The sequence below is a fragment of the Manacus vitellinus genome, unplaced genomic scaffold, assembly GCF_001715985.3.
Source record: "Manacus vitellinus isolate BGI_N305 unplaced genomic scaffold, ASM171598v3 scaffold_27_pilon, whole genome shotgun sequence".
In the NCBI taxonomy this organism is placed as follows: Eukaryota; Metazoa; Chordata; class Aves; order Passeriformes; family Pipridae; genus Manacus; species Manacus vitellinus.
This window is the reverse complement of record NW_021940039.1, coordinates 10,065,936-10,088,602: the sequence shown is the minus strand read 5'-3', so window position 1 is coordinate 10,088,602 and position 22,667 is coordinate 10,065,936. Positions and strand designations below refer to the sequence as shown.

At 45.6% G+C, this 22,667-nt stretch overlaps 1 protein-coding gene across 1 annotated transcript in view; it reads left to right on the top strand.

The window, feature by feature from the left end:
• PNPLA7 (patatin like phospholipase domain containing 7) overlaps window positions 1-22,667 on the top strand; it is a 132,867-nt gene that overhangs the window by 34,781 nt on the left and 75,419 nt on the right. Inside the window, exons 17-19 of the mRNA XM_029960607.1 lie at window positions 1,129-1,260; window positions 2,680-2,803; window positions 17,040-17,153. Of these exons, the coding sequence (XP_029816467.1) occupies window positions 1,129-1,260; window positions 2,680-2,803; window positions 17,040-17,153 (370 nt within the window). The remainder of the gene's footprint in view (window positions 1-1,128; window positions 1,261-2,679; window positions 2,804-17,039; window positions 17,154-22,667) is intronic.

Sequence of the window (22,667 nt, the reverse complement as noted above, 5' to 3'; positions counted from 1 at the left end):
GTGGAAGGTGTCCCTGCCCATGGCAGGGGGTGGAGTGAGATGATCTTTGGCCCTTGGCCCTTCCAAGCCAGGCTGTTCTGTGATTTATCATTTTTTCCTCTTTGTTTCTGTCCATGAGGGGTTTCTCAGAGCTCCCTCATCTCCCTGTGTGCAATTGGTGCAGACACACACCTCCTTCTCTGTGAATCATCCTATCTCTTGTGGAATAGCTGTTTTTTAGTGATCTGTCATCAGCTGCTCTTGATGCTGTGCAGGAACAGGAAAGATAAGTTGCCCTAAACACATAGAACACCCTGACCTGTGTGTGGTCCTGTGGAATGATTCAGGAAGAATTGCAGTGCTCTCTCACACAGTGACAGGATGCAGTGATCTTTAGTCTGAAAAGAACGAGAAATAAGACATTGCTGAGCAGTTCCCAGGTGTCTGTGAGAGTGATTTCCCCTGGGCCTCACAGTCACTGTGAAGTTTGCACTTATCCTGGCAGAACCTTCTCAAAGTTTTTCAGTTTGAGGAAAGTATTGAATTACATGATATCTTTATTACTAGAGACTTTTAAGCGTGACTCAAAAGATTCAGTGTGAAGATCAGGAGCTTTATTAGAAGGTGTTTCAGGTCTTTGTGGTCTTTGCAACAGGGAAAAGGGAACATTTGAAATTCAGAGCAGGTCTTTTATTTTTAAGAGCATCAGACTTGACATATAAAGAGATTCTGATCTGATATTGGGGGGAAGCTGTGAGCTGTGAGAAGGGCAGGGAGGGATCATCTTGGGGACAGTATGAACATTTCCCTGAGCCATGAGAGACCTGGGTGATGGGGAGGTGAGGAGGGTGGCTCATAGATGAGAGCTCACATGGTTCCATCCATCCCACTGCCCTTGGAAAAGGGAATTGGGCCGGCCAGCAGGACTGGCCAGCATCTTCCCAGCTCTGAGAGACATTTAGTTTGGGCTGGCTTGGCAGGCTGGCCAGCCCATCCTTTGTCAAAGAATCACTGCTGTGATGGCAGCAGTGGAGTGTGCCTATGGGTTTGTACTACTTTTGGAATTTCTGCTGCACTGGGGTGTTGTTACCTGTGTGCACCTGTTCCTGTTTTGGAAGCACTGGAATAACCCTGTCCTTTTCCCTCCAGGATCATGAGGGAGCAGCCCAGTGTGGTCCTTGGGGTGGCCCACACTGTTGTGAAGAGAATGTCCCCCTTTGTCAGGCAGATTGACTTTGCCCTGGACTGGATGGAGGTGGAGGCTGGACGAGCTGTTTACAGGTGAGATGGGGACTAAATTGTGTGTTTGAAGTTTTCCTAGTTAATGAGCTGTGCTCCCTTGGTGATGTGTAGAATGAGAAACCCACTGCACTATATTTATCAACCATTCCATCAGGTTTTATCTGCCTATTTTAAGATAATTTTCTTTCTGCAGTACCTTCAGCATTGCTTCAGTCTCTTGTCTCCAGGTGTTACTAAATTATTTCATACTATTCCTCATCCTTTCTGTTGTTGTGGCAAGCTTTTAAAGTGACATAATTGATTAAGACACAGACAGTTGTATGTTCTAGTGGTGGTTTCTGCATTGTTAAGAGCATGAACATCTACTGCACAAGGAGTTTTTCAGCCTTTCTAAAATAAACAGCAAAACTCAAAGGTAATTCAGTTAGGCTTATTCTGTAGTAAATTGAAAACAGGAAATTTGTGTTTAAGGAGCAAAAGTTACCTTGGGAAAACTAGTTTTAATGATCTATACCAGGATGCAATTGAGCTGCTACATGGTTGCTGCAGTGGTGGGAGAATAACGGTCCAATTTAGTCCTTGATCTGTGTAATTGTAACTGTAGTTGTTATTGTGATACCTGCAGCAGCAAAGCTAATGGAAGTTTTGGATTACTCTGTGCATCAGAGCATTCATAGCTGTCAATATCTTGTTAAAACCTTTCGGAATTCCTTCATTAGTTTTAACTCCACCACCAGAAGAATCAGCATTCCAGACACAACTCCTAATCATGCCAACTAAATATAGCAAAAGCTTCCTGCTAGGCTGAGGTGTGTGCACCAAAAGGAACCCAAATCTGGAGCCACTTGGGAGTTTGCTCTTTGACCTGCACATTTTCTCTGCACGTCCACGTTGGCCTTGCAGTGGGAACAAGCTCCTGTGTACCCAGCAATGTTGTCTCCCCTGGGGGCCCTGTGCATCCTGGTCATCCACATCCAGACCTATCATGGACTCACAGAATGGTTTGGGGTGGAAGGGACCTTAAGGATTGTCTGGATCCACCTTCCACTAGCCCAGGTTGCTCCAAGCCCTGTCCAACCTGGCCTTGGACACTTCCAGGGATGGGGCAGCCACAGCTTCTCTGGGCAACCTGTGTCAGGGCCTCCCCGCCCTCACAGGGGAGAATTTATTCCTAATATCCAATCTAAATTACTCTGTTTGAGTTTAAAACCATTCTCCTTTGGCTTGTCCTCAAGCAGTTGTGCACAGCCTGCACATTTAAACATTAAACATATTTCCAGGTCACCTTTGAACAGGTGCCTGTTCCATTTCTTGTTTACTTGTTAAGTTTTAAGTCTCAGTTAAACCCTTTCCTGTGTCCTCTAAGCCAGGGAGGGAAAATCAACCTATTCAAAGGCTCCAGATGCATTTGCTGAGCGGAGCTGCTTCACTAATGCTGGTTATTGATCCTTTCTGCAGGCAGGGGGACAAGTCTGACTGCACGTACATCGTGTTGAACGGGCGCCTTCGCTCCGTCATCCGGATGGAAGATGGGAAAAAGCACCTGACTGGGGAATACGGCCGAGGGGACTTGATTGGAGTGGTAAGAGGGAGGGGCACAGCCGAATGCTCAGCTGAGAAATTGGGATTGAGTCCACACTGAACAAACACAGTCGTGCTCTGAGCAGTTGTTCGTCTTGTTAAGGGCTTGCACAAGTTCGAAACGTGGAAAATCCCTTCTACCTGGAAACTTTGTGTAGTAATTAATGAATGGAGATATTGGACTTGGTCTGAAAAGAAAGAGGAAACAAAAAAATGTCATAACCAAACCAGTAGGCCACATGGGCCCTATGGGCCACATATGCCCTATATGTCCCATAGGCCCCCTAGGCCCTATAAACCACATGGGCCCCAAAGGCCTCACAGACCTCATAAACCCCAGAGGCCCCATAGTCCACGTTGGCCACATATTCCCCATAGACTTCAAAGGCTCTATAGGCACCATCCATAGGTCCCTTATGCCCCATAGGCTTCAAAGGCCTCATACAACCTACAAGCCCCATAGACCCCAGGGCCCTGCCCAAGGCTCTTCTGTGCTGTGGGTTATTTTCTTTCCCAGTGAAAGGTGTGCAGCCTGTGAGAACAGGTCAGGGAGAATTGCAGGAATGTGCTCTAAATGGGGATTTGGATAGATGTAGTGCCACAGGAAGATTCAGTCTGGCCGAGCCCCCCTGGAAGTGTCTAATCCAACCTCCTCAGAGTTGGCAGAGCTGACTTCAAAGCTTAGTCAGGTTTTTCAGGGAGTGTGTAATTATTATCGTTATTAAAGCAACTGTTGATTTCAAAATTGTGGTATTTATCCACGTTGAATTTCTCTATGTTCATTTTTTTGTTTCTCAGACCTAGTTAACAACAGAAATAGGAGTCTGACATCACAAATATGTGCGGCTTGTTTGATTGTTATATTTAAAATTAGAAGGTTTCTGAAGTTCTGAGATTGTTGTTCAGGCCCTCTTTTGCCTTTAGAGCTGAAAACTAAATACTGAATGTGTATCTGTTTATAGCCAGAATTAGCATAGCTCTGAAGCCAGAAAACACAAGAATTGGGATTAGTTCTATGGGAAGAAATTCTTTTCTGTAGAAACGAAGGGGAAGGAGGAATCCAAGGCTGTTTCACTTCAGAGAGCTGATCCAGGACTGTGCTGAATGCAGAAGGAGATGGTTTTGAAAGTGGCAGCATCCAGCAGTTGAGTGTTTCCCACTAGTGTAAGAGGTTCTCCTTCCCTCTTTCCCTGCTCGTGGGCTGTGTCTGTGATGTAGGACTCTCTCTGTGGCAGGAAAACACCATCAGCAGGGGACACCTGCTTGTCTCTGATGGCAGGTGGGTCCCAGAACAGTGCCTGTATCAGAAAATGTTTGTGACAAAGGTCTGGGGTACTGAGAGACTGGGAACTGACCTAATATCTGACTTGTTTATCTTGAGACAAGTAAAAAGTTTTATTGTGAGGAGGGTGAAGTTTCTGTGCTTGTTCACTGTGTGTTCACAGCTTGTTTTCACCTGTGTAATAACTTAAAATAAATTGCCTGTCATTGGGAAGGGACTGTAGAGAGAACATGAGGCAGTTCTAGTGATGGTCCCAGAAGAAGATGGAGGTGGGTTGGGCTGGTGGTTGCACAATATTTGTTGAGTTCTATGTGGACAGTATTTAAGGATCTCTTCCCAAGCTCTGTGCTGCTCTGGCTGAGGGGTTAGGTTGGCTTGGGATCGTGTTTGGAGGAGCAGGTCCATTCTGGAACATTCTAGGAACACTCACAAATTTTATTTGATTTTTCTTTTTTTGGGGGATATCTCATTAAAGGTAAAATGACATGGTGTGACAGGAACAAAAGCTGTGATCTTTTGTGACTAATCATGCTGGTATGAGGCCTTTTAGTGTGGGAACAGGGGTTTGTCAGGTTTGACACATACAGGCATTCTCCTGCTCCTTCCCCTGCTTTTCCTTCGCCTGTAGTGATCTGCAGCTTCACTGTCAAGCTCCTGGAGTTTTGCAGAACTCCAGGTTAAAAACAGAGCTGTTCTACTTTCTGAAAGTAGTTTTGAGTGACAGTGGAGCATATGGTGTTTAGAGGGGGGGAGCCCTTGGCACGGGTTGCCCAGAGAAGCTGTGGCTGCCCCATCCCTGGAAGTGTCCAAGGCCAGGTTGCAGCAACCTGTGCTAGTGGAAGGTGTCCCTGCCCATGGCAGGGGGTGGGATGAGATGATCTTTAAGGTCTCTTTCAACCCAAAGCAGTCTGTGATTCCATGGTGTGGTCTGAGCTTTACCTCCCTGTACAAGGACTGCTGCTGGGTTTGGTGTAAGATTCCACGCTGGCCCAAGTGTTTATCTGCTGAGGAAGGAGGAGGTGGATTTGGTGGATGGACTGGGCTGTGTTTGCTGTTGGAACGTGCCACGTTTGCTGGCGAGTCCCTCGGCATGGACACAGAAATACCCTTTTGGTTTGTGTCTAAACCATAAGTCACTTGTTTGGATCCATGTTGTGACATGAATCATATTGAAGACTTTTGTGCCTCCATGGACAGCGTCATCTCCTTCCTACCCACAGCTCCAGCCCCACTGACTCATGGTGCCATTTGCTGAATGAGTCTCAGTGCTCTGGCTGCCTTTGGAAAACATGGGGGAGGACGTGTGGAGACTGCCAGGATTAATGCAGCCATCCTTTGCAGAGGGCATTAGGAAAATGATATTTTTCATTTTAAAAAGATTTGTTCACTCCCTTCTGCAGAATCTGCTATAAACCTTTAAAAGCCTGCTGCAGGGCTGGGTTTTTTTTTTTCCCCCTGAGATTAACATAATTGGAGGGTTCCAGGTGCTTGCAGGGAATGAAATCAGCAGTTGGTGTTGGTAATTGGCACTTTGGTCAACTGGTGGCTTGTTCCTCCCTGAACCCCTGCAAGACCTTCCCATGTCATCCATAATTGTGGGCACTGACAACATACAAGAGTCTTGTAGTCGATTTTATATGTTTTGTATTTTTGTTTCCTGCCTTTATGTCAGAAGGTTTAAAATGCCACGTGTCATTTGCACAAGAGACAAGGCTCTGCCATTTCTTTTGGAAGAAAAGCCCTGAGAGATGGAGGGTTTCAGACAAGCTGGTAATTTTCCAGCCTGTGCCTGCACTCCCAGGGCTAAACCTGGGGCTCGACTGGTTTTGTTCCTTGTACTAACTCAATGGCATCTGTTCCTGAGGTCTGTTGGTTCAGGGGGAGAAGAACAAAACTAGAAACTGAAGTTTGCATTCCCTGTGTAGTTCCTTGGAGAGCTGATGAGGATGAGAGCAGTTATGGCAGGGGAAGAGGATCCTGACTCCCTGGGAGCCTTTTTGGAGGAATGGCCCTGTTCATGGTTGACTCCAGTCACTGTGTCTGGTCCAGTCAAGCAAAAACTTGATTGAAAAACTTCCAAGTAATTTTTAAATGACAGTGATGAATCTGTTGAGCAATTCCTTCCCTGGTTAAATGCAGTTGACAGAAGTCCTGCTTTCTAGAGACTATGATTAGACCCCTTTTGGGGGGAATCTTTTAATTTGGTGGCGTCGTTGCTACAGAGGCACTTGTGGAAAAATGTGGAAATGTGAATTTTATGAAATCAATCTGGGAGCTGAAGGGTCACTCTTCTAGTGTCGCTTCTGCCATGCCCAGGTGACCCCAGAGGAGGTCAGAGAAGCCCACTGTGTCTTGATAAAGTGAAAGGGCTTCTCTTCACTAAGTTACTTGTTTAAAGTGCTTCTCTTAGTCTCTCCTTTCTTTTCTTGATGTTGCTGCTCTATTTCTGATCTCAGTTAACTGCTGGAAATTGTATTTTTTACTCTCGTTCTCTTGATCTCATTTGTTGTCTGAGAAGGAGGATTCCTTTTAGTTCATTTATTTTTTTAATTCCTGTTGATAGCAGGTGAACAGGCCCAGGCTCTGACATTCAGTGTTGCCCCTGGCACTGCTGGGCAGTTATTCAGTGGTTTGTAGGTTGTCACAACACAGGGTCACAACTCCAAGCCTCTGTTGAGGCGGGTGTTGTTTTGCTTTTAGCATTGTTGGAAGGACAGTTGTGGGTGAGGAGAAGGGAGCAAACCCAAGAGAGCCATAATAATCTCCTGCTGAATTAAAGTTATTTGTACACCTCACCTTTCAAATACCTACAGGTGATGGAACCTTCTGTGCAATGAGCTTTTTATGCAAGTCAACACTTTGTCTAGATTGAGTTCTGGGGAATGGCTGTGGTTGGTTCTCAGGGGCCTCAGCAAGAGCTGTTAACTCACAGGATTTTCCAAGCTGGGCTCTTGGCTGGTGTAGAGCTGGGCTTACTGGTAACCACCTCCCTGTCTGCAGTGTCTGACCAGAAACCAGTCAACTTTCAAAAATACCTACTGAGGGGGGAAGTTGCAGTGATGTTTTGATTAATTCAAGATATTTTCTGTTTCTCTTTAATAACCAGAATGTCCCTTTTTATTAGTAGAACTACACCCAGCCACTTTTGGTTAATGAAGTAGCAAAATCAGTGCAGAAAGGCCTTTGTTCACTGACACTTTCTTGTAGCACAGGGCAGCACGAGTGATAAATGGCAGAAAAGGAGCCCTCAGCTGCCAGTGCAGCTCACACTGGTCCTGCTGGAGAGGAAATCATGCTTAACATTCTAGAAATAACAGATATTTAAAATGTTTTCAGATGTTAAGCTGTTCATCCAATTAAGACAGCTAAATGTCCACAGCTTTTTTCTCTCTAAAAAGTTGAAACCCAAGAAGAATCTGTAAATGGCTTATGATGATTTCCTTAGGGGATTGGAACATTGTCCTTTTGAAATGTAAGACTGTTAGAAATCTTTAATTGCTGAGTAATCCTCAAAGGAATCACACAAAGGAAAGTATCAGGATTACACTTGTCAGGCTTTTGTTCTTTATCAGTATTAATGTTATCAGGCAGCCCCAAAGCTGAATGTCACTGCACCCTCCACATTAAGGCTGCTTTGCTTTGCCTTTTTTGATCTTTTTTTGCCAATTACTTGCATTTTTGTAACTTAGTCAAGCCATATCTACTTCATTTGCTGAAGCTGTAAGTTATTGCAAAACTATTTCAGGTGAATTCAGGTTGGTGTCACCTCAGGCTCACTGTGCACAGCCCAGAGCTCTGGGAATTGGAGGCAGATGAGGTTCAGGAACAGAACTGGAAGACATGGCCCGGGAAGGGGAGGGTTTCTTTTCATCTTTCACCTTCTATCTTGGTAATAAATTACTAAAAATTATTCTCCTAGCAGTGTCTTAGGTGTGAAACTGCAGTTAAAACAACCAACAAAAACGAAGCTAAAAAAATCCAAACCATCCAGTGAAACTCCTGATCAACCAAAACCCAACCCAAACCACCACCAGCAACCCCCCAGTATTTACCAGCCCCAAAGGGAGGCAGGGGAAGCCCCGAGGAAGGAGTTCACATTTGCACGGCTGAATTAGTGTAAGACTGAGATGAGAAGCTCAGTGTCCTGATTTCCAAACCCATTGTGAGAGTGTTTTTGGCTGAATTTAAATCACTGAGCTGAGCCATCTAAATGGACCTTGGTTTCCTACAGGCATCTTCACTGAGTGAAGTCACTGACTTCTATCTATTTTTCAGATTTTTTACAATAATTTATTCTTTTATCCACAACAATTTCTCTTTTATCTTTATTTGCCTCAAGTTCTAAACAGCTGATGAGAGCAGGAGACTGCTCATAACTCCAAATTGTTGTGGTACAGTTCAGTGTTCTCATCTCTGGCTGGGAAAAACCACAGCACAGCTTTGACAGGATCTGGCATTAAATTATCTGGTGCTCATGTTGTGTGGGTAAGTCATTTGGCTTTGTAGCTGCCTCAGACAACACTGCAGATTGCTTTATCTCCTTGGCCACCTTCTTTGTAGAGAGTATTAGGAACTCTGATGACAGATAGTGATAGAAATTGTGACCTGTTGGGTTTCAGATGGGTGATTTCATGCATTAGACTATCATTCCTTTAAGATATTTTGTGCCTCCCTTCTGCTTCCAGTTGAACTCCCTTGTGATAATATGTGCTGGTGTCCAGATAGCAACTAATTCTTGATACACCTGATCCCCCACAGGGACAGTTTTTTACTTCCCTTGCCTCCTGCTCCTTTCTCCCTCCCATTTTGAGGAATGCTGCATGGAACTAGGCTGGCTGGGGAACAGCAAGGGTTAATAGTGCTTCCCCTTTGACCTTGGTAAAGGCACAGGGCAGTTGACAGCAAAAGAGAATTTTTTTTTCCCCTGGTAGTAACTGTTCTTTTTTTTTTTTTTTGCAAGCATTAATAAATAAAAGCCAGAGGGAGATGGAGAGGGGGAAGTGTGATCCTTGTCATCCTCATCAGAATGCCTGGAGTGCAGTGAGTCCAGGGAAGGGAATGGAGCTGGGAAAGGCTCTGGAGCACCAGGAGCAGCTGAGGGAGCTGTGGGGGCTCAGCCTGGAGAAAAGGAGGCTCAGGGGGGACCTTCTGGCTCTGCAACCCCCTGACAGGAGGGGGGAGCTGGGGGGGGTCAGGCTCTGCTCCCAGGGAACAAGGGACAGGAGGAGAGGGAACGGCCTCAAGTTGCAGCAGGGGAGGGTCAGGTTGGACAGCAGGAGGAATTTCTTCATGAAAAGGGTTGTTTAACATTGGCAGGGGCTGCCCAGGGAGGTGGTGGAGTCCCCATCCCTGGAGGTGTCCCAGGAGGGACTGGACGTGGCACTCAGTGCTCTGGGCTGGGGGACAAGGTGGGGATGGGGCACAGGGGGACTCTGTGATCTCAGAGGTCTTTTCCTCTTAATGATTCTGTGAGTGGTGGGAGCAGAGTCCAGTGGAGGCAACAGGAAGGGTTTCTGGGAGAAGAGTCAGCAGTGGAGGGTGTGGAAGGATCTTGATAAAATTCCATCCAGGTTTGTTGTTCTTGTGTGCAGCCGAGTCATGAGCAATCAGATCGATCTCTTCTTGGAAAGTATTCCAGCAGATCATCATGCCATGTCTTCTTGGATGTATTTCTTCTTGCATTGTGGAAATTCAGGTGTAATTCCCCCTAAGAGGAGCAGGCTGTGCCTGCCTGTCCATGGCACTGCACTTCCAGATCCTCTTCAAACCACATGGATAAATGTGATGGCTTTGGTGGGTGTTCTGTGTGTGCACCTCAGGTGACTTTTGACATGGCTTTTTGGTGGTGTTTTGACTGTAATGCTGGATTAGAGGAGCAAAACATGCATGAAACTTCCCTCTTTTCTACAGCCATATAGAAAAATAAGGAGTGAAACTTAAATCCAGGAGGTCAGACTGTTATCAGTTCCCTTCCCTGCTTCAATCTTTTCTTCTCTGTCCCTTGATGATGTTCACTGCTGCAACAGGACTGTCACTGCACTGCTACAAAGTGCAGGCTCAGTCCTTTTGGGAGTACCTGTAGCAGGACTCCATCTGCCTTAGTTACAAAGGGTAGCAAGCTCAGCCTTATCTAATTTTACCTATATTTTAGATAACACTTGCACATAACCACATGTAGATACACAAAGTACGACTTACATGTGCGAGTGTGTGTCTGTAAGTCTTTCATGGTTTTTTTTAATATATACATCTATAAAAAAATGAGAGGGAGGTTTGGATTCTGCTTTGCACACAGCAGAAGGGCTGGATGTCCTCAGTCACAGGGTTAACTTGGCACAGGAAGGATTGCAGGAGGTGGTTGTTAGAACAACTTTGAAGAGTACATGGTGTACTGAGTTCATCCGCTGGCACTGCTCCCACAAATAGCATCGATTTGCAGCTTGTCTGGTTGTTCTTCCCACTCATTCATTGCTTCCAGCAGTGTCTCCTCCTTTGTCCTTTTCTGATACAAACAGGTCAGTGTTTCAGGTCCTTCCTCGTGGCCAGAGGAGATGCCAAGAGAGGGGCATCCTGTGCTGCTCTGAGTGCAAAGGGGTCTGGGAGCAGCTGGAAAAAATGTTTCATGTAGTGTTTGGTTGCCCTTCCTGTAACATTGATGATGTTACATCACTGTCTTCAGTTGCAGCAGCAGCTCTTGCCCTTGTCTGGCAAACACACTGCTGTGAAAATGTGTGGCTGTTTTGTGCTCCTCCAGGGCAGGTGTTGGCCCTTGAGATACAGGTGTGTTACCTGTGCAGCTGACATGGCACCCACCCCTTCTCTTGAGCCTCCTGAGCCATCAGCAGGTGTCAGTGTTCATATTTCTTCTTCTCATCCCTCCAGTGGTGCACCCCTGTGTGTCCCACTGTGCTGGTCCTTCCAGGGTGGATGTTGTGTGAGGAGGCAGTTTTGGCAGATGGGCCTCTGAGCCCATTGTCTTTTCAGAGGTGGGCACCCTTTTCAGAGGTCTGTGCACCCCCAGTGACACCCAGTTGTGCTGGGGAGGGTCTGCCCCAAGGACAGCCCATGCCCCCTCTATAGATGCTGCTGCTGGAAGCTGAGCTGGTGCTGAAGTGTCAGGCTAATTACCAGGCAGTGGCTGTGGCTGTCACGAGGGAGGGTTTGGAAAGTGAAGAGTTTAAGCTAAATAATTTAATAATCCTTAGGGTTCTACCTGCTTCCAGGGTTGTCTTGTCACTGGTGCTTTCACTTGTGTGATGCTTTCACTGGTGTCAGCACAAGGGCCAAAATGAGGGTTACCTTGGTGAGGAAAAATTGCTGCTTTTTGTGAGCTGGCAGCAAGGAAAAATTGATATGAGAGGAGGAAATATGATGTGTGAGAGGATGACAGATCCCTGGTTGGAATAGAAGCCATAATGAAGAGAGGCTGAAGGCAGTGTGTTGCAGAATGGATGGGGATGCACAGGAAGAGCCCCTGGTGTAAATGTGCCCCTGGCTGAGGTCAGGGAGAACAGACCTGTGACTGCAAACATGGCCCTGTTGACTTGTGCTGTTCATTCAGTCTGGACGTGTCTCCCTGTGCACTGGACATGACTGAAAACTCATTTGCAAAGGAATAATCTGCACAGAAAAGCATTTGGAAATAATTTACATTTTCCCGTTAAAAAATTCACCCAACAGTTTGTTAAAGTGAGGCTGAATTTGCACCAAGAAGCAATGTTTTCTTGCCAGCAGATCTGGTTGAGTCCTCCATGAGGTCTCAGAGGTGCTGGAGGCTGAGCAGGAGAAGAGCTGTGCCCATCTCACTGGGGCTGTGCCCACAAAAGCAAATTTGCAAAGTGTTTGTTGAATGTAGCTCAGAAAGGAATGTTGAGTAATTAGTCCAACTCGCAGAATATGCCACTTGGTAGTTTGTACTTTCCAAGTGTAACTTGGAAAGCTGTAAGAACTGTCAGGAGTGAGTGTTGGAAATGAAGTCAAAGGAGGTCGTGAGAATATAAATTGCTTTTCCCCTCCCTTTAGAAGATTTACAGTAACACTTTTTCCTTGGAAAGAACTTGTAAGCCAGGATTGTGAATCATGTGCCTTTACAGGATGGAGGCAGCAAACCTGGTTTTGTCACTGTTTAATACTGAACTAAGAGAAGGTGTGAGAATCATGGAATCACAGACTGGTTTGGGTTGGAAGGGACCTTAAATATCATCCAGTTCCACCCCCTTGCCATGGGCAGGGACACCTTCCCCTAGACCAGGTTGCTCAAAACCCCAACCTGTCAGAATTAATTGAAACAGTGCAAACAGCAGAGGTCTATTTATAGATGTTTTCTGGGGAAATTGGGGTGGTTTTGTTTGTTTTATAAGTGTTAGGATCAACAGGAGGACCCATCAGTGATGGCCATATCATGATCAGTTATGAGAAGCACAAATATTTAACACTCAGAATTGTTCTGTGCTCCCTGACTCCAGTGATTCCAGCATTTGAGACATTGCCTCCTGTGCAGTTCCCTCGAATTGGAGGGACTGGAAGGAAGGGCAGTGATGGATGACAGATTCCTGAGGGTGGGATGGAGGCAGAGAGGGGTCCTGCTGCTTCTGGGAATGTGGAGCCAAAGGGTCAACCTTGGAGATGCTGGAGCAGTGAGTGGAACGTGGAGCATTTTTGTAGGGCTGCTGAAATAAAGCACAGCAGGATTTCAGGGAGAGGGATTTCCAGGGGGAAACAGCACTGAAATGTGGATTTGCTGAGTTTTATGACCTGAGAGAAAACCAAACAGCACCAGCTAACAAGGTGGCAGAGGGAGAGCAGCAGGAGGGGTGGTGGGCTCAGCACTCAGTGAGCTCCAGAACTGGAGGATTGTGTGAGGGAGAGAGCAGGACCAAGGGAACAGAAGCCCAGAAATGGGCAGTGAGGTGGAACGTGTTTGAGGCTTGTAACTAAGGAGGGGGAATGGATGTTAAATGAGAAGAGCAGAGAGGTACAACTGCCTGGAGCCAAAATGATCCTGTTGGCTGGAGTTTGAGAAGAAGTGGAAGAGAGTCCCTGGCTGCTCTTTGCACTGGAGCAAATGTTGTGGCTGTGTTCAGGCTGGCAGGGATGAGTGATGCTAATGGTAGTCTGGGAAGGAGCTCAGAAGAGAGCCTTGAGTGATTATGAAACCAAATATATAAATAAATGCTCTCCCCAGTCAGGTTAAATAAGATCTGGAAGATAATAATGCTGTTTCTTGAGACATTTGTTTATTAATGTTGTTGTGGAGGTGGTTTTGTGGTGTTTGCTGCAGCTGTGGTGGGTGAGCAGAATGTTAAATTGCTCTTTTTATGGCCAAGGAAATAATTTTATGGGATTGATCTTCTGATCACAAGTGGATTTTATTCTTATTGAAGTTCAAGCCAGATCTCTGAGTATTGTGCTATTTACAAACCTGGAAAAACAAGAAAACTTGCTCAAAAGGTTCACTGGGCAGAGGAGCCCAAGGATTTGAATGTGGCTTAAGACTGAAAGGATTTTAAATAGTCATGTTGCATGAAACTTCTTTTTTTTTTCCCTAAGCAAAAATAAAATTCTCTGAATAGTTGACATCTCATATGGGATATTAAGAATAAATACAAGGTAGAAAAGTATCGTTTTCAGAGGGAGAACTATGAGTCAATGTTAAAATGGTTTTGATCTCCAAAAAAGGTGAGAATAGTCAAAGACCAGTTGGATTTGGCAGATCCCCATGTGCAGGAAATGTAAAACTAGTGCAAAGAAGGCTCTAAAACACAGGGTGTGAAGAGGGGAGAATGTAGTGAAGGTTGAGAATAATCCTACAGATGGTCCAAATGGCTCATGAGAGCCCTTGGATTTCCAGTGAAGAGGAAGTATTTTATTAATCATGGAGTCCTGGAATGGTTTGGGTTGGAAGGGACCTTTAAAGTTCATCTCATTCCACCCCCCTGCCATGGGCAGGGACACCTTCCACTGGCCCAGGTTGCTCCAAGCCCTGTCCAGCCTGGCCTTGGACACTTCCAGGGAGCCACAACCTCTCTGGCATAATTATTAAATAGATAATTGGGATAATTAATAAATTCAGAGATTGGGAACTGAGGTGATAACAATAAAGAGGCAAGCACAGTTTGAATTTCTTAGTGTACAGTGCCTGGGACCCAGATAGTTTTCATACTGGAATATTGGGGTGTATTTAAATAAAAATATCAAAGACATACATAGTACCTCTATATAAGAATAGCACAAGATCCACTCTCTGTAATTACTTGGGAATTGCATTCAGCAAATTCCCAGGAATTGCAGGGGTCCAGAGCACTGGTGCTGCTGCAAATGCCACTTGCTCTGGAGGTTTGAGTGACTCCATGGGAAGGAGGTTTGGAAAAGGTCTTTGTGTGGCCTCTGCTCTGTCGAAAAGACAAAGTTACAGTTTGGAGGATAAAAAACCTTTCCCTGAGGCTGTGTTTAAGGTTAAACTTTAATTCCCTCCTCTCCAAATTTACAAATTTCATCTTTTCTGAAAGGCCTGGGAGCCCCTTGGAGCACAGTTAATTTTATGCACTCATATATCACAGAAATTGTGGCAAAGGATGTCGGACACTTTGAGTGTTTTTCCTCTTGGTGCAAATTAAACTCAGTCAGGTGGTGCCTGGATGGGAGGAAAGGTTTTATTTTAACAGCTGAAACTCTTAACCTGCTTTCAGGAGCAGGAAGGTAAATTACAGAGCCAAAAACCTGTGATAAAAAGCTGGTGCTAGGGGAGAGAGATGAAGCAGAAGATCTTATACAACCCTTTGGGGAACCTGAAGGGGGTTTGTTTCTCCATAAATGTATGTACAAAGATGATATTTTTTTTCTCCTCTTCTATATAATTAGTTTAAAATGTGATGACATAACAAAACATCCCTGGCACCTGAGCAAAAAACAAAGGCTGGGGCTTGCAAAAAGGAGGTGCTTTAAATGTGCAGTTTTCCGTGCAGAGCAGTTGGTGCTGGTGAAATTCAAGTTAATATTGGCAGGTTCATCTCAGCCTTCTGGACTAATGGCAAGTTTTTGAGCTCTAGATGTTCTGGTTGGCTGGATTGTCCATTTTGAGCACATGGAGCCTTCCAAAAAGGCACTTCCACTTGGGGTGGAAGTGGGGTCACAGAGTTGTGTGTTTGAAATTGGTTTTATACTGGGAACAGCAGTGAGAACCTGGGCACCTGCCCAGCTCAGCCCTTGCACAGGGTCTTATTATATTATATTATATTACATTATTATATTATTTTATTGTTATATTATTACACACAGTGTTCATTTTGTGTGTCTGAGCCCTTAGTTCTGTAAGGAATTAATTGCTTGTGTTGGAATTTGCTGCCAACATAAGCTTTGGAAGAAATTCTAAAAAAAAAAAAAAAAAGCCCCCAAAATCAATCAAAGAAATAAAACCACCAATCCCCCAACCCCTAAACAACCCAAACAGCTTTAAGCTGATAAATTATTTGTTTCTTTTTCTACTGGAAAATTAAAAATGCAAAGTCATGTTGACTTGGATTCGAAGAGCCTGTGAATTGTAGTTAGGGAGGGATTTTTCTGTTTGTGTTTTAACCTTAGTAATTACAGCTACTACAGTGACAACCATTTATTTTTTGAAATGGCTGATCTATGGATTTTAAGCCCAATAAACATTGCCTGCTGCCAGAACTCCCAAAACTGAGCACCAGGCTGTTCCTAAGCAATTAAATGTTGTGGCTCAGGCCTGAGCTCCCAGTGACTCCATCCCTCCTGGCAGGAAAACTCATTAGCCATGGAAAGATATTTCCCCAGGGAATTGGATTTCTGCATTTCCAACCAACACAAGAGGCAGAGGCAGGTTTGGGGCTCTGGGATGGGGCAGGTGGGGATTTGGGGAGCAGCTGCATTTTGCTTTTTGAACCCAAGTTCTCCCCATAAAGGAGAATATCTCGTTATTCATTCTCATTGTGTCACCATCTTATTCAAACTTCTGCTCTCTATAAAATAAATGTTTCTAAGTGAAATAATTGGGCACTGGGCAGGTAGCACTGGCACTCTGGCACAGGTTTTCCTTCCCTGGAGATACACAAAACCTGTCTGGACACAGTCTGTGACTGTTCCAGGAGACCCTGTTTGAGCAGAGAGGTGGGACTTGATGGTCTCCAATGGTTCCTTCCAGCCTGAACCATTCTGAGATCCCTGTTTACACATCACAGGTGCACATGTATGTGTAAAAAAATAAAAACTAATGGAAAAGAAACTCTCACTTCTGGCCAAAATGTGCTGGTTTGCCCCTAGAATCCCAGACTAGTTTGGGTTGGAAGGGACCTTAAAGCTCATCTCATTCCAACCTGTGGCAAGGACACCTTCCACTGGCCCAGGTTGCTCCAAGCCCTGTCCAGTCTGGTCTCATCCCTTTCTTTAATTTTTAGGAAGTCCTGATTGTTTCAAGGTAGTTGGAATTCAGCTTCCAGGGGGAAAATGGAAGTGTTTCAGGGTGGTGCTGAGACAAGAGTGAGCAGTAGAGAAGTGGGGTGTTCCTGGCTCTGGATGGCTTTGTCACCACCCACGCTGAGGGCTGAGGAGCTCTCAGAGGTGCTGAGGTCACTCTGGGCCTCTGGGGGCTCTTCTGGCTCGGGTTAAAGCAGCTCCTTCGTTCCTCTGTGTGAGAGCTGCCAGAGCTCAAACCAAACTTCCCTTGTAATAAAGTCTGTCTGGGGCTGGGGGTTCTGCTCCTGTGAAGAGCTGCAACTGTCCCGTGGCAGAGGGGTTTGGCCTGAGAGATTTGGGGTGAGTTTGCCTGTGGCAGGTCGTGGTGCCTCCCTGAGACCCCCGTGGGGCAAACAGGGCTCTACTCCGGCCGTGTGCGAGCGGAGCCAACAGTTCTTGGAGATGGTTCATGCTGACATTTGGGTTCTGCAGCCTGCTGGGAGTTGTTCATGTGGTTGTTAATGCTTTGGCTGTGCCCCTGCAGGTGGAGGCACTGACCCACCAGCCCAGAGCCACCACGGTGCACGCGGTCAGGGACTCCGAGCTGGCCAAGCTGCCCGAGGGAGCCCTGATATCCATCAAACGCAAGTTCCCGCAGGTAAGAGGATTAAAAGTGTTGCTCTGTCTGTCTCAAAGATGTCTGAGAGGCTCAAACTGCCCCTGAGCACTGAGTCCTCTGGGTTTGCTGGTTGACTGATGCATGCTGAGAAAACACTGTGTTCTCCTCGGCTGCCGGAGCGGATCCAGCCCAGACTCCCACCAGCCTTTCCTCCTCTGTCTCCTGATCAGCTGGAGTTTTATTGCAGGGCTGGCTTGGGTATCTGGAAGAAATTCTGCTTAAATGCAGGATGTGCATATTTAGCAAAGTGGAAATCACTTAGTGCTGCTGATAGGAAATGGAAGTTTGACTTCTAAAATCACTTTAAGTTGTTGTTGCTCATTCATCCTCCCCGCTGGGGCTCCGAGTCAGCACTTGTTTCTGTGTACCTTTATTTCCAGAGCTTTGATATTTGGGGGTTGGCTTTCTTCTTCCTGCCATTTTAGGCTGTCAATCCTCATTCTGCAACTGCCAGAGCTGTCTGTGTCCTAAAGACTGTGATTGCTCCCTTTGAATCCATCAACTCATCCATCTTCTTTAATTCATTTGACATTATACCTCTCCCCTGCAAATCTGGAGACTGACGGACTTGAAATTTAATTCTTTGGTCCCTAAGTGCATCAGGGACATTAAACTAAGCACTAAATCATTGCACTGGCCTTAGAGGCAATTCTTTAATGCTGTTACTTCAAATTATTTCTGATTTTTCTTTTTGCTGTCTTTCAGACATAGACTTTTTTACTAGACTGGATAAAAAACCCCCGCCACCCTACAAAAATAACAAACCTAATTAAAATACTTGCATTCTTTTGCCTTCCTAGGACCTGTAATAACTTTTAAAATTATTTTTTAACTGTATAATGTAAAGCCTGTGTTTCATGCATTTTCAGGTTACCAAAGTGTGGGGTTTTGTCTGTATTATTGCCAGGATAATTTAATCATTTTGAGTTTCACTGAGTGTTCAGGAGTTATGTCAATGAAAAATAATCTTCTTTCTGGTTCCCCTGTAAGCATTATTTTTGCTTCAGCGTTTCTGAACTTCTCTTGGAGGTCGTTAAGGCAATTCCTGTCCCTGGAGTTCACTTGAATAGTCCTCTGAGTCCATTCCTCTCTATTTAATGTAAGAGATTTCCTGCCCAGTGGATGAACTGGGAGCAGGGTGTAAGCTCTGCACAGAACTACCCCAGACTGGGTAGGACAGTGTGACCTCCTCTCTGGGATGGCCCTTTCAACTCTCACTCTCCTTGTGACTGATCAAGAAGGGAGGAAACGACCAGGGAGAATTTAAAACCACCTTCCTGCTTGCTCAGCAGGTGATTTCAGTGTTACTGATAAACATGGAGGCTGTAAATTACCAGGACCATGGTTTGGGTTGGAAGGGACCTTAAAGCTCATCTTATCCCACCCCCTGTCCTGGGCAGGGACACCTTCCAGCAGCCCAGGTTGCTCAGAGCCCAGTCCAACCTGGCCCAAACATTGAGCAGTGCCTTGAAGGCTGCTCTGCACAAAGGCTGGGTTCTAATTCTGCCTTTTTATCTGGGGCAAGAATTTATTTCAGTGTCTCTTTTCTCTCTCTTCCCCCTTCCCATTCTGCCAGCTGGCAGAGTTGTTTTCCCCTGAAGAGTGATCTCTGTGGAGCTGTGAATCTCTTTGCTCTGCAGTTCAAGTTGAGCTCGAGTGTTACATTTATAGTACAAATCAAAACATTTATTTGTAAGAGAATTCAAATGTCTTCCCATGTTCTGAAGAATACAGCCTCAAATTCCTGACCTTTTTCAGTGTGGAATTGGTTTTCTCTAGACTTGCATATTGTGTGGCTAATTACTTGCAATGAAACAGAAATGCTAAAATAGATATTTTAAGGAAATGTGTTGCAAAAAAGGTTGTTAGAAAAACACACTTGTGCTGCTGTTTGAGGTCTCCAACTTCTAAATGGATGTTAAACTGGTATAAAAAATGTGAGAACTTAGATTATTTTTTTTCTATGGGATTATTTTAGAACCAGCACTAGAAATAGAAAGAGGAGCATAAGATAGACTTTATGTAGGTGATTTGTGCAGTTAATGCCTTCAGACTCTCTTCAGAACTTGAGATAAAATGTTTTTATAAGATTTCAGAGTCCTTGTGCCTTGGTTTGGGGTGGAAGGGACCTTAAAGCTCATTTCATTCCACAATAGGTTAGAAACTTTGGAGATAAGTAGAACATACAGAGTCAACTTTAAAGGATTTTACTGGAGAGAAGTGTTTGAGCTGAAAACTCATGAACTGCATCCAGAGGACAGGGGCTGGGTAGCTGTTCCTTAGAAAAAGGATCCAGGCATTGGAGAATCAAAAGCTGCCCATGCCAGGACAGTGTCAGGCAGTTGCAAAAAAATGAACTATGTTAACAAAAGGCTTTTTGGAGTGAAGAAATCCTGACATTCTCCCTGATACTGGAAAAGCTTCAGCACCAGCCTGTGGCAGCACCTTTGAAGGCAGAGGCAGAGCAAAGGAGGAGTCTGGAGGACAAAAAGGCAGCTGAGTGCTGGGTAGAAATACTGCCCTATAAAGACAAAAAGCCTGTGAAAGGTTAGGGGAAGATGTGGTAGCTATTTTCAGACATGTAAAGTTGTCTTCTGCTAGAAAGGGCAGAAGCTGCTCATGATACTGGAACGGAGCAGGTGGGACTGAGCTGAAAGGGCAGCAGTTGGGTGGTGAGAAAAAGCTGATTCTGCTCCCTAGAAAGACTAAAAGATTGTTGCTTGTTTTTATAACCTCCTTTAAAATGATCGTTGAAGTGATTCTTACTGCAGAGCAGAGGGATGGGCCAGATGAATTCTCTCTGTCCTATTTTCACAGCTGTTATTCTGATGGAGTGATTTATACCCAGGTTTATGATGTTGTTTTCCCCATTCAACCAGAAGTAATAAAGTAATGAAGGGATAGCAGGTGCAATAGTTCTGAAATAATCAACTAGGTAGCAGGGGCTGGCTGGTGATTCAGCACTGTGGTGGAGGATTTCCCTCCTGGTCCTCTGCAAAGCAGAAACCCACCTTTTAGGGAGAAGAAAAGCAACTCTGCCTCTGTCAAACCCCTACTCCTCCACTACCCAGGGAGGGCGAGTTATGAGTCTCACTTGGTGGATAATGGTCAAACACTGGTGCTTGTCCCCTGAGTCCCTCCTGGAGGAATGCCACACCAGGGATAACTGGGGTTTTTTGTGATCCTCTTGGCAGATCCCATAGAGCCTAAATAGTGTGTGAGTTAACAGCCAAGAACTGGGCAGTTCCTGAGCATGAGTTCCCTTTTCAGTTACCCTTGAGCTTTACTGTTTCCTGTCAAGGGTGAAGAACCCTTTTAATTCTAGGAATTAGTGGATGGACTTCATCCTGCAGCCTTTTCCCCAGCCATGCTGTGTTTGTAGGGGATCCAGAAAGGTTTCCAACCCTGGAAATGCATTGTAAGAAAATATTACCTGATGGGTAAGAAAACTGTAGGACGTGGGTGGTGCTTGCCAATAACAACAATGTGAAATGAGGGAAATCCTGCTCTCTTAGTCCAGGCAGTGATTCCAGTTCCTTGAGCTGTGATGGACAATCTGGAAAAATGGCAGGATCCTTGGGGAAGCTCCATATGCTTGTCCTCTGTTTTGTCTTCTCTCCTGACCAGCTGCTTTGGTCCTGGGAGAGACAGAATGCTGCTCTGCTGGGATCTTCCATGTGACCCACTGGAGCTCAGCTTATTCTGAGGGCTGAAACAGATGGGTGAGGATGAGGAGTCTGATCTCAGTTATAAATAACAGCCAAAATTCCAGAGTATGTGCCCAGAAATGCCAGATGTTGACTTCTAGATCCTGCTCAGTCTGCACAAGTCAAATTTACATTGTCTGGCTTCTCAGCCTTGATTCGCCCTGGCCGTGGCATCCTGGACATTCCCAATGGAAGTGGTGCATGGTGCCAAACTTCTCCTTTGTTTTGTCAGCCCTGGTGCCCAGAGCTCTCCAGCACAGCCATCAGGGCACTCTGCCAGCCCCAGCATTTGCTCTCCGACAGCCCCCGTGTCGCTCCTGGTGCCGCTCGAAGCTTTCCAGCCTTGCAGGAAATCGATTCTTTCTATTTTCATCCCTGCCTTCGGTTCTGGAAAGTAGGACAGGGAAAGGGAACCAGCTCACGATTCCTGGCACTGCAAAGCAGCGTCGAGGCAGCAGCGAGAGCTCCGAGCCTGTGAACAGATCACAGAGATGTTCCAACGGCGCTGCAGAGCTGGGATCACATTTCCTAGATTAGCTTTGCCTCTCCAGAGCTGAGAGAGTTTTTAGAATTCTAACTTGAAATTTAGACCTGCTGGAGCTGATGGAAATTGTGCTGAGAAATTGCTTGGGAGCTGTGGGGGCTGAACTGTGAGACAACCTTTGGCATGCTGAAAAATAGAAGGAGTTTTTTTTCTGCATCTTTCTTTTAATTCTCTAAGTTGGCCCCTGGGGTTTAAATATATTCAGAACCCATCATCCATCTCCAGCTGGAGTTCTGCTATCTTTATATGTGTATTTTAACCAGAGCCCTTCTGAAGTGGCTGGAGCCTTCCCCAGGGTTATCTGCCTTACAAAGTGAGCTCAGCAATGTGCCCTCTTTTCAAAATGCTCCCCTCGGGCAGCGGGAATATTGTGCGTCATTACTCGAGCTTGATGTGGCCCTGTGGAATAGGTCAGGAGGGGCTGTGCTTCTGGATTTTTCTGTGTTTGTTCTCATGGGCCATTAAAATAAGTGTTCCTTGACTGCAGGAGAAGTGGAGGTGAAAAGGAGAGAAGGAAGGTGCTCAGTGGAAGCACCGTGGTCACCCAGGGCAGGCAGGCAGGAGGGAGCCCTTGATCAGAGCAGCGATGCCTGAACGACGTTTTTCTTCAATACTCAACTGATCCCAAGCCTTGGAAGCTCAAACAGCCTCAGGATAAAGCTTCAGTTCCCCTGTGTGCTTTAGCAGCATTTGTAAAGGTGCCAGGCACTGTTGCAAGGGAGCATTTAGGATTTGCTTTGTCACAGCAACGCCGATCAAACCTCCAAAAGCTTCCGTTGGAGACCCTTTGCTGAGCTCCTGATTCCAGGACAAGCCAGTGTTTATCTGATCTGGGGCCATGGAAAGCTTCAATAACAACCTGGTTTTATTCAAGCTGAGGATGTAATGCGCTTCTCCTCCTCCCTTGTCCCTTAATAAAAGCCCTTAAGAAAGCTGATAGATAGAGAATAATCTCTGCTCCTGGAAAGCACTTCCCAAGAAATGAACCTGCTGCTCGGTGGATCTGTGTGGGTAAAATGGCTGATGGCACTATTTTACCCCAACTGCTTTTCCTTTGGAGAACAGCAAACCCTTGGCAGCCCTGTTTTCCATGCCAGCTCATTCACAGTGGGTCTCTGTGTGGCACAAAGCCCTTTTATGTGTCCTTTAACTTAATCACATCTGGGTGTGGAGGTCTGTAACACCCTGCTGTGAAGGCACCAGTAAACTGTTATTAAACATATTTAATTTCTTCTCTCTGGT